This window comes from Sturnira hondurensis, unplaced genomic scaffold, assembly GCF_014824575.4.
Source record: "Sturnira hondurensis isolate 20B ecotype Veracruz unplaced genomic scaffold, ASM1482457v3 Scaffold0024822, whole genome shotgun sequence".
Taxonomy (NCBI): domain Eukaryota; kingdom Metazoa; phylum Chordata; class Mammalia; order Chiroptera; family Phyllostomidae; genus Sturnira; species Sturnira hondurensis.
The window spans coordinates 2029101-2043423 of NW_028097453.1; the positions used below are offsets into that span (position 1 = coordinate 2029101).

The following is a 14323-nucleotide window of genomic DNA, read 5'->3' on the forward strand; positions in this document are numbered from 1 at the left end:
TCCAAGGCTCAGAGCCAGGCATGACCTCATCCCCCGCTGCTAGACTCCACCCTGGCTGCCCAGAGTCCTGCCTTTGCAAATGGGGGGGGGGGGGGGCGGCGGCCTGGTGAGTGATTGGAAAAGAGGAAAGATGGGAGTATAGGCTGGAGGCTGTGACAGGAACTAGGAGAGAAAGACAGGAAGCTGCCATACACACCTTGAAGCCTGTGGCCTTTTTATTCGTGCCCCCCACCAGGTACAGCCAGAGACCAGGCCCCTTGCCCAAAGCAGAGACCGTAGGGGCCCAGGGCTCTGGGCTTCACCCTCCAAGTGCCCTGCCCCAGACTGGCTTCTGCTTCTGTGTGCCAGAAGCACATAAAGTGCTGGTGTGTTGTGATCCTCTGGGAAAGGCCACAGGGATCGAGAGCCCCACCCTGGACCCGGACAGCAGTAGACCTCTGCCCCAGGAGGGCTGGACAAGGCCCTAGGCGCCCCAAGTGCTGGGAGGGGCGGGGGGAGGGCCTGCCACCACCAGGGCTGGGGCCTTGCAACACTGATGCAGTCCTGGGCTAGGGGGAACTGGAACGGGGAGGGGGGGGCGGGGGGGCCTTCAGCTTGGAGCCCTAAGAGGGTGGGACCTGGGGGTGTTTCTGCACCCCTGTGGAGGGACTTGAGGTGTGGGAGGAGGGGAGGGTTTGGAGGTCTCAGAGAATGGGGCAGCCCTTCCGGCGCTTATTCTTGCGGACCTGGAGGCCAGCACGAGTGGCCATCTCAAAGACCTCCCGCACCCCCTCCTTGGTCTTGGCCGAGCACTCGAGGTAGCCAAAGGCACTGATCCTGTTGGCCATGTCCCGGCCTTCCTCCGACCGAACGGGCTCCTGGGGGGTGGGGGGAGAAGGCAGAGGGAGCTGGCGGGTGGTGCACCTCACTGCCACCCCCAGAAGTGCAGTGACCAGAAGAAACCTCTCCAAGGCCTAGCACCCAGGCAGCTTCAGGGCTCATTTACATTAAAATTCTCTCCTTCAGCCCCATACCCACACAACCCTTCTCTCACCTGAATAGGTGCCTAGCTCCTCCTAACTGACCTCCCTGCTTCCACTCTCTTACCCTCACCCAAGGAAATGCTTATGGATTGGGGGGGGGGGGTGAGAAATATCAATCAGTTGCCTCCCATCTGCATCCTGACCAGGGGCTGAACCTGTCACCTCTGGTGTACAGGACAGGGCTGGGACCAGCTGAGCCACTCACCCAGGGCTCCCCTATCACTGCCTCACAGCCAGGCCAAATGGCTGCCAGAGTGATACTCCTGACAAACGGACCTGACCACCTCCACCCCCAGTTTAATGCCCTGGCTCAACTCTCCCCAGCAGAGTCCATGCTCCGTATTTCAGCAGCTTTCTCTTAAAAAGCAACCCTCTGACTACAGAACCAATCACCAGATCCCTTGCTAAGCCAGCTCCTTCCCTCCAGGCCTTTCTTCTAGACACTTAGGGATTTTTCTTCTTCATCTTAATAGCTCCAACCCCAAACACAGACAAATAAAATGCCAAGTGACTTTGGACAAGTCACTGCATTCTGATGGCTACATCAAATACTGGGTCAGACACTAAGGGCCCTCCTGGGCCCCCTCACCAGGGTGGGCAGCGGGCACCAGCATCCCCTCCAGCAGGCTCTGGAGAGAAGGCTCCCTTTCCCGCCCCAGCCTGGCAGCCCCACCCACCTGCTTCATCTTGGCCAGCTCCCTCCGGGTGTGCTCATCTTGCCGCAGGTCCTTCTTATTGCCCACCAGGATGATGGGCACGTTGGGGCAGAAGTGCTTCACCTCCGGAGTCCACTTCTCAGGAATGTTTTCTGCACAGACAAGTCCCGACAGGTGTTGGTGCCCCCCAGAGCAACCCCCACCAAGCCCCTGGTAACCCCAGCGCCTGAGGCTTGGAGGGTATTCAGCATGAGTCCCTTTCACAGCTCCAAGCCCCTTCCCTCGCCCTCCCAGGGGCCAGGGTTCCCACAGTGAGGGCAGATAACAGCCCCCAGCACCCCTCCCCACAGCCCCGACCTCTGAGGAAGGCTGAGATGAGCCAAGGCGAGAGAGACCTCGGGTTGGTTGATTCCAAGGGGCTCCGGTCCCCGCCCTCCACTGCCCTCACCCAGGCTGTCCGGGCTGTCGATGGAGAAGCACATGAGGATGACGTCAGTGTCCGGGTAGGAGAGCGGCCGGAGACGATCATAGTCTTCCTGCCCTGCCGTGTCCCACAGGGCCAGCTCCACCTGATGACGTGCAGGGCCTGTGAGTGGCGAGCCTGAGGGCCCAGTCACTCCCAAATCCCCACCCTGCCACCTGGAGAGAGGTTCTCCGTGAGGCCACTGGTCCTCGAGGCTCACTGACAGCAGCTGGGCGCCTGCCACGTGCCGTAAGTGCGAATCACTGCTGCCCGACACAAATTGGGGGGGGTAAATCCTGAGACATCAGCGTTGATCTTTGGGAAGTTTCTGAACTGCCATTGCGAGCACCACTATTTTATTTAATCCTCACAGAAACCTTGAAGGAGGCCTTGTCATTACCCCCATTTTGCAGTTGGGGGCGCTCAGGCTCCAAGGCAAAGGGTCGCAGGGTAGAGAACCAGGTGTGCTTATTAGACTTCCTGACTGTGGCTTTACTTCCTGACTTTCCTTGGCAACGACAGGGAGAGCAGAGCAAGGGCGTGGGAGGTGAAGGAGGACGTCCTGCGCCCCGCGGTGTCGGGGCGGGGTTCCAGGCGACAGGGGAAGGGGCTGTGCCTTCACCTGCTTGCCGTCCACCTCTATGTCTGCGATGTAGTTCTCAAAGACCGTCGGGACGTAGACCTCTGGGAACTGGTCCTTGCTGAAGACGATGAGGAGGCAGGTCTTCCCGCAGGCCCCATCCCCCACGATCACCAGCTTCTTTCGGATGGCAGCCATGGCTGGGGCTGGCAGGGAAAAGGCCATGGGGATTTGGGGAGAAGCCTAATTCCAAAAAACACTCCTCTGGGCCCCTCAAGACCTCCCGGGAAACCGAGGCACCCAGCAAAGGGGCAGAAAGGGGCTTGCTCGGACCTGTTTTTGCCAAGAACCAATTGTTCAGGCAACTGAGCTTGAAATTCCGTATCTCTGGATCAGGTCTTCCCCAGTGGGTTGGAACACCGAGGTGGGAGGTAGAGCCAGCCACCTGGGCGTCAGACAACAGGAGATCTGACCTAGTCCACTCATCAACTGTGGGACCCTGGACACCTAGCGGGGTGTTCAGGGACACGTCCAGAAGAGCCGGCCTTCACTTGCTCTATATATCAGGGTTTCGGGCCAGACCTCATTCGTCACCAGGATTTTGATACTTTTAAAATTTAATAATCACTAAGGTCCGATCTAGCACACACTGTCCTGTCCCTCACCCAGCACAAGTCATGCCCTGGGGTGTCACAAATGCAAAGTCCCTCTCCAAGGCCACAGGCCAGAAGAAAGGGCTACCACTGGGTAGGTGGGTAAGAGACACTTTGGGGCATTTTTGACAAAAATCACCTCCCTAGAAGAGGGAGAAGCCTAGAAAGGAAACAAAGAGCTTCCTATTTGCACAAATTAGGAAAGCGGGGCTCACACACGTATTCAGCAGAGTCATGCAGGCACTGCGTTCAGAGCTGGGCTATGTGACCCGAGTCTGTTGCCTTTTCTCCGAACCATCCCAGAGGTGGGAAAGAGCAGAGGGAGGGAAACCCAGACGGTGGGCAGCGGCAGCGGCCGGCGGGCTTCCCCGGCCCACCCCACCCCGGTTCCCAGAGCCCCGAGTCACACAAAGGAGGCTCAGTCCCTGCACTGCCCACAGCCCACATTCGGGCAGCCTGCCTTCCTCCCCCCTTCCTCCTGGGCCTGGCAGCAACACTGGGTCACTCAGCCTCAGGCAGGGGACAATGACCGCACTGTAGGGAGCCACACATCCAAGCAGAGCGACAGAATAAGCCACTAGGGAGTCACCTCCACCCACTCCGAGGAACAGCCCCTTCCTCCCCTCTGTCCGGCTCCCTCACCCAAGGCCCTGCGCACCCCTCCCTGTGACTCAGGGCAAGGAGTCAGCTTCCCGGGGTTTCCACGTCCCCCACCCCCAACACAACCAGCGCGAGTCTGCACAGCTCATCACACCTTCCCAGCTCCCTGCCCCTGAGCTGAGCCTCACTTCCTCCCTCCCAGGGGAAAGGAGCTGACCTCCAGCCGGCTGGAGTTCCCAGGCGCTAGGCCTGGAGGAAGAGAGGGGAGGAGGGTCCAGATGAAGTTGAGACTGTTCGAAAGGCTGCTGGGAGGAGCCCCCCAAAAGGAGACAAATGAGAGCCAGCCCCAGGACCGAACAGGCAGGGAGTAGTTAAGAAAGAAGGGGAAGGTAATCTGATCTCTGCCCAAAATCAGGCTTTTTCTTTCGGTCCCACATCCTGTCAAACTGGGCTGAACTCCTTTTCTCCTTTTCTACCACCATCACCTCACACCCCTCTCTTGGTTTGCCCTGTAAGAAGCCAATATTCCAGCCCAAGGCCCGTTCTTTTGTTGCAGGGGGGTCTGAGGAGCCTCCCCCTGCCCCCACACACATGCTGGAATGAGGGGAAGTAGATATGAGTCAGAGAGAGTTTATAGGAGTTGAAAGTACACAGCCACATTCTCTCCAACTCAAAAGGGGCTCTCCCTGATACCCTAAAAGACCGGCAAGAAGGCATTCACCATGCCAGTAGATCCAAAATGGAAACCATCCTTCAAAGCGGGGGGGTTCCTGGAACTTGAATCCAGGTGACCAACTCCCCCCCACCCCCGACCCCTCCCTCCTGCTAGTTCCTTTGGTCCAGCTGTGCTCAAACAGGCGGGGGTAACAGCCGGAAGCAGGGGATGTGCAGTGTTGATGGAGGGCAAGCATCAGTTGCTTAGGCTCTGGTGTGCCACTGCCCTCACCCAGCAGGGCAGTTCAGGTGGCAGCAGGCAGCCGGACAGGGGCATGCATTAACTGGCCTGGAGCGCCCAGCTCAATCCCAGGCCTTTCCCTTCAAGCTCTGGATGCGCCAGAAGAGCAGCTGGCCCAGGCCAGGACTCTCGGGCCAAAGGCCAAGATGGCAATGGCAACAGCTCCTGGAGAAGCCACCCCACCGAAATTGCCCCCCCCCACCCCCGCCGCAGACCCTAAGAGGGGCAATCAAACTCCACCTTACGCCTGGAATGGAGCCTGGAACTCCTGGGGCCTTCTCGGAGGCAAGACACACATCCACCCTTTCCTGGAGCATTATCTTCGTTTCCAGATGACCCAGGGCCCCGCTGTTCCCTGCCAACCACCCTGAAGGAATCGGGTGCCTCCTCCTCAACTTGAAAACCAGAGCTCTGCCTCGGGTCTCCCAGCCCAAACCAGCAGGGGAGTGTGAGGGAGAGGGCTGGAAGGAAGGAGGTCCTTACATCTCACTCGCACTCACACACACACACACACACGAGCTGGGACCCTCGCTAATCTCCCCGGCCTCCCACCTCAGGGTGGCTCCTGGCACTGTCTAGGGCGGTGTCCAGACCCCGCCGAGCAGTTGCAGCCCCCACCGGTCACACCCCGTCCCTAATCCCGCCATTCCCCCCCGCCCCACCGGGGGAAAATCCTACATCCACCCGGCCTGGGCCCTGACTCTCACCCCACCCCAGGTCCACCTCCGGCTGCCCGACCCCGGAACTGCCCGGCCTGCGCTGGGGCTCTCTCGCGAAGCTCCCAAGTTGTCTCCTTGACCCGCGGGGCAGGTTCCGGAAAGTCGGGAGGAGAAGGGAAAGGACTCGGGCTCGGACACCGGGAGGAACGGGCCCGGCGGGGCAGTTCCCAGGGGCCCTGGCTGTAGCCCAGGCAGGGCCGGGCCGGCCGGACCCCCGCACAGCCCAGACGCCGCGTCCTAGCAGAGGGAAGGCGGCCCGCACTCCGGACCCAGGCCCCTCCCCAGCCGGCGCCCCGAGCTGCGGCCACGCGGAGAAGGGAACAGTGCTCTCCCGGGTTCCAGCTCCCGGGACACCCCGCACCCCCAGCCCCGGGCCCAGGGTACCTTCCGCTGGGCCGCCTACAGCTGCGCGGCCGGTGCCGGAGGCAGAGACTGACCCGAGGGCCGCGCCCCGCCCTCCTCCAGCCTGCGGAGGGGAGGGGAGGGGAGGGCCCGGCAAAGGAGGGGCGAGCCCGGGCTCCTCCCGTCCACCGGCCCGGCTCCCGGGCCACCCCTCCGATGGTCGGCCCCGCCGGTGGCCCGGGCTCGGGGGAGAAGCTCGGACTGGGGAGGAGTGGGCGGCGGGGCAAGGCGGCCCCCCGAGGGCTCTCCCTCGCTCCGCTTCCCAGGCCCTAGGGGCGGACCGGCGTCGGGAAAGTTGAGAGGCGCTCGGGGTGGGGTCTTGAAAGGGCCGCTGCTGCCCTCCCGTGGCCGCCTAGCCGCCGGCGCCTCCGCCACCTGGGACCTCCCGGGAGGCGGGACTGGGAAAGGGCGGCTTCCCCGGAGGGGCCTGCGGAGAGGCCCGCTCTGCTTCTGGTAGCGTTGCAGAGCCAATACAGCCCAATATCACCCCCTCCCCCCACCGCCAGACCTGAGACTTTTTCAGAAACTTTGAGACCGAGGCCACCGTTCTACTTCTCAACTTCCTTCCTTCCCCCGACCTGGAATTTCCAGGGGTCCAATTCCTACTTACGTATCAAAGGGCACTCCTGGAAATCCAGATCCCCAGCTGGGAATTCAGTTCCCACCCGAGTAGTATCTCTGTGTCGCTAGGGACACTTCCTCTGGTCTGAATGAACGCTTTGGGTATACACTACACGTGTACCACCTTCCCTGCAAGGTGGCCCAGGAGGTGGATGGAGGATGAGGGAGTCTACCAACATTTTACCAGCTTGTGCTGGGGACACTACAATGCCCCGCCGTTGTACTGTGCACCACAGGTCTTTTTGGGTTAAGTATACCAGGCCCCGGTTGCCTGTAAGAAACTAAGGCTCGGAGAAGTTAAGTGGCTTTCCCCAATATTTTTGATTTCTATGTAATACAGCAAGAATTCAGACACTGCCCTGACCAGTGTAGCTCAGTTGGTTGGGCATCCTCAAAGTGTAAGGTCGCTGGTTTGATTTCTGTCAGGGCACCTGCCCGGGTTTTGGGTTGGGTCCCCATTTGGAGCCAGTTACAGAAGGCAGCTGGTTGATGTTTCTCTCTCACATTGATGTTTCTCTTCCTCCCTCCCTTCCTCTCCCTCTCCCTCTAAAAATAAACAAAATCTGCTCTGGCTGGTGTAGCTCAGTGGATTGGGCGTGGCTGTGAACCAAAGGGTCACTGGTTCAATTCCCAGTCCAGGCGTATGCCTGGGTTGCAGGCCAAGTCTCCCCGTGGGGGCCACATGAGAGGCGGCCTCACATTGATGTTTCTGTCCCTTTCTCCCTCCCTCTGAGATGAAATAAATACTATTAAAAAATAAAGTCTTATTAGACATTGGGGTTTGTTTGGCTCTAAAGCTGGTGCTCTCTCCCTGCTGCCTGCCCCCTCTGCTCCTCCAACCTGCCCCCTTCCCACTGTCCATCAGGGTGTGGCACATTATAGGTTGTCACCAAATACTTGCTGAACAAACGTTGGAAGTCATACAGACTTTTAAGGTCTGTCACGCAACCCACACACTTGGTAAACCAGGAAGCCAAGGACCAAGGTCCAGAGCACTTTGGTCCCCAGGCCTTGAGTGTGAACTGTGAGCTATGTGTTCACTTTAGATCTCTGGTGTCAAAGGACTTAGTCTAAGTCCAGACAACATCAAGATAACTAACAGGTACTGAACCCTTACTGCATGGGCCCGGCTCTACGTACCTGAGCTACTTTAGTCCTTGCGACAACCTTACGCGGTAGCATGGTTTTCTCCACTCACTGAGAAGCAAGTTGGGGCTTAGAGAGGTGTCAGAGCTAGTGTTGGGTCTGGCATCAGAATCCAAACAGCAGGCCTCTGGAATCCCAGCTCTGAACTGCTCCTCCACACCACTTCCAACCCCCTCCCACCCCCCCACCCCCCCACCCCCCCGCAGACAGCAGTAATAGAGGCAGTCGCTGTACTGGGCCCATGCATACGCTGTCGGATACCCAGCCCTGAAGGACAGGTGAAGTGTTTGAGGCCATGTGCAGATTTTAAATGGGTTGGAGCCACCACAGGCTGGATTACAGAAAGGACAGTGGTGGTGGTGGTGGTGAGACAGAAGGCTGGAGGAGAAAACAGTGGCCAGAACACAAGGGTCCTCACGTGCCACATTCAAGAGCATTCTTCTGAGTGGCAGTGAGGAGCCACTAAAATGTTCTCTCGAAGGAATCACCGACTCAGATTCACACTGCAGAAGGGACACCGTCTGTTATGTCCCCAGTACACTGGGGGATGCAGGGGGGTGGCCTGGACACAGAGGGGGGAAGCTAATGAAGTGAAGAACTACAGTAGTATCAGTAAGGATGCCAAGAAGTGGATAAATAGGAAATATTTCAAATATATCTATTCAAAAATCCTTAGTGATTAACTTGAGGAAGAGCCACAAGGGACTAATTTCAGGGCGAACTTCCGACGTGAGCCACTGAGCTGGTGCCCACTGAGGTGATAAGCCAGAAGGCACATGTCTGCTGGGAACACACACAGTGACTTCAGTTTGAGGCAGGTTGGGCTGAAGTGCCTGAGGGGTGCCATCCTGGAGACAGTAGAGGTCTGGGCGGGAAGTCCAGACTCAGACGACGCCGGTGGACGGATGGAGTCACACAAGGGAGGACAGTACGTGGAGTGGAAAAGGCAGAGGGCAGGACCTGGGAACACCGTGCTTGTAGGACCATTCTGGCGCACCTTCCCCCACCCCAAAGAGCCTCTTGTCGCCTTTCGGTTTCTAGTCAAAGTAAATAGAGACACATTTTTATCCATCTGGTTTATTTGTCAGTAGCTATGGTTTGGGGTCTAACCAACACCCCTCTTTAGCTAAATTGTCACTAAAGAAGGTCAGGGGGACAACTTCAGAATTTGGGTTGGGAGCAGGTGAAGCAAGGAGAAGTTAGGATGCTGGTGGGAGGGTCAGGGGCCGAGCCCCTCAGGAGTAACTGCCTGGCCCGCCCAGGGGGATGATGAAGACTGAGATGTCATCCCCGGAACCCAGCTTGTTGTTGGGGAGACGCCAGCCACGGTCCCGGGGGGTGCCCCGGGCCCCCAGGACCAGAGCTTGGGCCAGAGCTGTGTACCTGCCAGGAGCACACGTGCGCATTCATGTACTGACATGTACAGGGGAGACAGAGTCACAGGCCCTCATCACTTCCCTTTGCCCCGTCCCTCCCCACTGTCACTCCTCACTGCCATTCAACCCCTACCTGCTGGGGTCATTGGGCTCATAGGTCGACAGCACCCTGTCCACAGTGGCAGCTACCTCACAGTCACTGGTGACATCCCACAGCCCATCTGTTCCCAGGACGAGCACGTCATCGGGGCAGTGCTCGTACTGCGTCAGGTCGTACACTCGCACCTGGTGGGGAAAGCAGGTGGACAGGGAATTTGGAGATAAGGGACCTGGGGCGAGAGCCAGCCAGAGCCCCAGAGAAGGGGAGGGGAGGTTAAGGAGGTGCCCACACAGCTCACCTCTGGGAAGCAGGAGAGGAAGGGCTTGATGGGCAGGCTGGAGCTGCAGACCTTAAGGTTGTGGTCTCCTAAGCCCCGGGTCACCCCAATGGTGGCCATCACGCGAGCCTAAAGAAGAGGAGGTGGCAGTGCTGCTAAAACCCTCCCCCAGGAGCTGAACCCATGGGTCCTCCACCCCTGCCCTCGGGCGGGACCTCCACCTCCCTAGACAACTCTTGGCGGATCCTCCTGCCCTCTCCCACCTCTATCATGGAGTTTACCTTTTTGCCCTCCCCACAGACCAGAGGAAACCTGAGATCCTCCAGCTCGATCTTTTTGTAGGCCCTGGGGAAGGGGGAGTAGAGGAGGCATCACCGAGGCATCAAAGCCCCTCTCCCCTAGGAGCCACGCCCCTCACATAAATCCCTGAGAAGGGCCACATCCCCCCAGCTCCCAGCCTGGCCAAGCCTCCAGATTCCACCTTGCTACTGGCCAGGGACTGGTTGCGTTGCCATGGGAATGGGCCCAACTTTGAGGGAAGTGTTACCAGCCGGTCATGTTCTGGTCCCGGTACAGCATCCTCTGACCCAGCTCCTTGGGCTGAACCCTGCGGGGAAACTCGAGGTGGGTGAATTCACCACCCAGCAGCTCCGGCTTCAGGAAGCCCTAGGGTTGGGAGTGGCCAGACAGAGCAGAAAGCCAAGGGTTATTAGGCTTACAGTACGGCCTGGTGTCTAAACCATCTTAATTATAGCAGACCTTTAAATGGAGTTTACTAGGTGCCACACACCGTGTAGCATTAACAGACATTAACTCAGTTACTGCTCACAACAACCCTTGAGGCAGGAACTACTGAAGCTAGTTAAGGGAATTGTCCAAAGTCACACAATTAGTGTGACTCAAACCAGGGTTCAATCCCAGGCAGTCCAGCTCCATCCAGGGCCAGGGCGTAAAGCTCTAAACCACACTGCCTCCCAGGGCCCCTGCTGTTCCCTCCCCACCTCTGCCTCCACTTCCTTCCTCAGCTGGGGCCACGCTGCTTCCTGCTGAGGCTTCCACCAGCTCAGCCCCACAGTCCACTCACTCCTTGCAGCAAGGAGCTGTCTGTGTGGTGCAGGGTGGGGAGTCCTGAGGACCTAGGGCACAGGCACAAGACTCAACAAAGAACAGGAGTCGGGAGTTTAGTTCCTACTTACGAGCAGCTGAAGACGCTGGCGCTCGGTCTCCGGGGTGAATTCCTGGGACATTGGAATGATTTCACCATTCCGGACAATGATGGCTCTGCCCAGGGGAGGGAGAGGTTGGGGCTTAGCTCTCCTCGGCCCCCTTGTGGAGATTTCTAGAAACACCAGGCCTTCCCCATAACGACCCTTAGAACCCCATACCCAGCCCCCATCTTTCCTCCCCAAGAGGCTCTTTCAGGCCCTCCCTTATGTCTGAGATCCCTCCCGCCCCGCCTGCCTCAGGATTTAAGACCCACCACCTCACTCTTCTGTTTCCCCATCCCACAGAGTGTCACCCCCTCTAGTCGTTTTCAAAGCGCCACCCTGTACCTGCTGTCACCTGCATTGGCCACATACACCTTGCCTAGCAAGTAGACCACAACCAGCGCACAGCATCCTCCCTCCACTTGGTGGCCACGCCGCTCCCGGGCCATCTGCTCATCCTGCCGTGTGAGGAAGGGTTAAAAGGGGAAGATGAGGAAGAAGTTCCAGGCATATAGCCACAACCCTCATCTACAAAGGTAAACCGGCCCAGCCAAGCTGAAGAAGAGGAGGGGAGATGTAGGCAGAACACGTTAGTTCTTCTTCTTCCCCTCTGAACCAAGCTCTCAGAGGTGATATAGGTCCCCAGGGTCACCCCCTCAGGCCATCCGACTCCCACATAGAATTGACCAGAGCCCCCCACTCACCATGAGCTGGAAGGCATTCTCAATGGCCCCCACTACCAAGCTCTCATGGGTCACTTCCTTCTGTGAAGACCAGCAAGACTGAGGAGCAACCAAGTGAGAGGGATCCGAGGAACCTGGGGTCCCTGGGGTGGATGGGAGGCAGAGCGGAGGTGGCGAAGGGTCCTGGAGTATCTCTACTAGGTCCTTTAGCTGCTCCCGAATGTGGCGATGCAGGAGCCTAGAGGCCATCTCAGCAGCTCCGCCCCCTGCATGCCCATCAAACAGGCCCCAGTAATAGAAGCGAAGACCCTGGTGGAGAAGTAGTAGAGGTGAGTGATGGTGTGTGTGTGTGTGTGTGTGTGTGTGTGTGTGTGTGTGTGTGTGTTACGCAGGGAGAAGACCAAGCCTCCGGGCATGCATACTCACATCAGAGAGGAGGTCAGAGCTCGGTAATCAAGGCAAATTAGATTTATTCACTCGTTTACCAAGGGCCTACTTTGTATCAGAAAGTAAAGCATCAAAAAAGCCAAACTCAGAGGATGCTCACATATTTACGGATGATGTAATTAATTACCCACACTGGCAAGTAATTAAATCACCCATAAATATGTGAGCATCTACATTTTAAGTAGAAACTAAATTCATACTGACGTGGTAGAATCTAATGGATCAATGCCAGAGATAGGCATTCTGTGCCAGAAGGTAGAAAGCTAGTGACTGAGGAGGTAGGTCATCCACATGTTTCAGATTTAAAACCAGATGCCTGGAACCCCTGGGCAGAGGTGTCACACTATCTTTGGAGGCTGGGAAGGGGGTGGGGCTTACCTGGCCAGGGCTAGGCTCCTTAGGTGCCCCTGTAACACTCCTCCGACCTTCCACATATACCACTTCACAGCAAGCCTGGTCCTCATTGTGCCGGCTCTTGCCTGCGTTGATGACCCTGCCAGGCCAGAGTGACCACATCAGGTTGGACACCAGACCAGGCCCTGGAATAACCCTCATCTTAGACATACACACTCTCTCTGGCCTGCTGGCCAAGCTGAGAAAGGTCATTGCCACCTGGGATCCAGGCCAGAGTGAGGAGGAGCTGGGAGGCAGGGCAAGGCACAGGGAGTTCTGTCTGGGTGTCAGGCCCCACCACCTAGTAGAAAGGCCAGCAATAGCACCTGCCTGCCTCAGGTCCCCATCACTGGCTAAGTGGACATCCCTAAGGGTGTTGCAGGGGAGAAGCCTGTTGGGGGGGGGGGGCATGAGGTTTTACTTCCTTGCTTGTTCCCCTCCCACCTCCCACCCTGAAACTCAGTCAATGCTCCTGGTGCCTTGCCCACAGCACAGCGCCCTCGTAGGCACACCCACCCTTATCCTAAAACCACCCAGTGCAAGTTTCCGCGCTTCGGCAACGAGGAAGTGCTCCAGCCCAGATCCGGAAAAAGGAATTGAAATAGGGTAGGAGTGGAGCCCACCTGGACTGTGCAGGAGTCCGGTAACCACCAACTCTTCCAAAACAGGAAGCTAAAGAGATGGTGGTGGGGCCACGGGTCCATCAGCCACCACCCTCGGAAACATCAGCACCCCCATCTCCCGGAGTGCTCCGCTTTCCCAGCACAGGCATTAAAAATATACGTCGCCTGGGAGTAAGCGAGCCGCTCCCACCCGAGGTCCACTTCCTTGCCTGGCCAGCGCAAGTCTGCCCGCACAGGGGCGTTCAAAGGGGACCCTCTCGTTCCCCGGGTGGCCCCCGCCCCCGCCCTAGGGAAAGCCAGCGGCCGCCAGGTGTCGCGGGCTATTTCTGGGTGTGGAGGGGGAGGGGAACGATAAGAGGGACAGGGAACTGGGGCGCGGTGGTCGGGAAGTCCGGGACCCAGTCTCCCAAACTGCCATCCCCTCTATTAAAAGAGACCCCCGCTCCTTGAAACCCTTCCAACCCTAGCCATTAAACTGCCGGGCCGCGACTGAGAAAGGGTCAACTCATCCTATGGGGGGTCCTACACACTCTGGGCTCCGGGAGGGAACAAGGTCCCTGAGGCGGCGCAACTGAGGGTAGTCAACGACCTGGAAGTCCTGAGGAAGGCTGCACCGACTGGAGAAAGGGCTGGGTGGAGGTGCGGCCCGCAGCCCAGAGGATAGCGAGGTATCTGGGAGAAGAGAGCTGCTGGCACCGAGCGCAGCCAGGGGGACCACCTCAGCTCCAGGGATGCGGAGGTGGGGAGGGGGTGGGGGTGGGGCTCCCATCCTAATTACGGTGACCCCAGGGACGCTCACTCGGCGTAGCCCGTGCTCCAGGGCAGGCGACGGCCGGTGTCCGGGGGACTTTGCACAGCCCGGCCGGCGTGGTCATCGGCGCGACGCAGCCCCCCCGGGCTCAGCTGCAGAAAGGTCGGTCGGGAGAAGCTCGCTCGAGCTTCTGCTGTCTTTGCGGGTGCCACGCTCCCGCCCCCAGCCTTTGCCGGAGGGCTCTTGGGCGCTTCTGAAGGGGCGGCAGGTACCGCCGAGGTAGCGTTGGGCTGGTCCGGAGACTTGGGTCGCGGGGGCGGGGCGCCCCCGGAGCTCACCAGGTGCGCCACGGCTGAGCGCACCCGGTTTAGCATGCTGCCTCCCTGCCCCGCCCTCGGCTGTGGCCCCGCCCCCTAGGGCTCGCAGTGGGCGGGGCTCGCTCCGGCCCGCTATCCTCTGCCATTGGCTCCCGGCGGGCAGGGCGGGTTCCTGGCAGAGCTTCCTCTCGCTGTGGGCCACCCCGGAACCGCCTCCCCGGCTCAAAGCCTCTTCCCGCCCCGTTCCGCCTACGCCCCGCCTCCGTTTCTCCCGGGAGGAATCGGACTGCCGTTGTGAGAAGGGGACGAGGGAAGGAAACCGTATTTCAGC

General features: G+C 58.9%; 2 protein-coding genes across 3 annotated transcripts; both read right to left on the reverse strand.

Moving 5' to 3' along the window:
* Positions 1-191: 191 nt before the first annotated feature.
* Positions 192-6305, reverse strand: RHOC (ras homolog family member C). Of its 2 annotated transcripts, none has more exons than XM_037038849.1 (5): positions 6033-6305; positions 2764-2942; positions 2127-2247; positions 1700-1830; positions 192-857 (listed from the first exon to the last, which is right to left on the reverse strand). In XM_037038849.1, the coding sequence occupies exons 2-5, from the start codon at positions 2917-2919 to the stop codon at positions 684-686; spliced, it is 582 nt and encodes a 193-aa protein (XP_036894744.1). In that variant the 5' UTR covers positions 2920-2942; positions 6033-6305; the 3' UTR covers positions 192-683. The 2 variants fall into 2 exon arrangements, with proteins under 2 accessions (XP_036894744.1, XP_036894743.1); XM_037038848.1 differs by having other exon boundaries at positions 2764-2927; positions 6033-6304.
* Positions 6306-8890: 2585 nt separating this feature from the next.
* On the reverse strand, positions 8891-14080 carry PPM1J (protein phosphatase, Mg2+/Mn2+ dependent 1J). The gene is made up of 10 exons (XM_037038921.1): positions 13724-14080; positions 12287-12401; positions 11483-11770; positions 11124-11236; positions 10767-10851; positions 10118-10236; positions 9852-9915; positions 9592-9699; positions 9327-9478; positions 8891-9200 (listed from the first exon to the last, which is right to left on the reverse strand). The coding sequence occupies exons 1-10, from the start codon at positions 14047-14049 to the stop codon at positions 9053-9055; spliced, it is 1518 nt and encodes a 505-aa protein (XP_036894816.1). The 5' UTR covers positions 14050-14080; the 3' UTR covers positions 8891-9052.
* Positions 14081-14323: the final 243 nt, after the last annotated feature.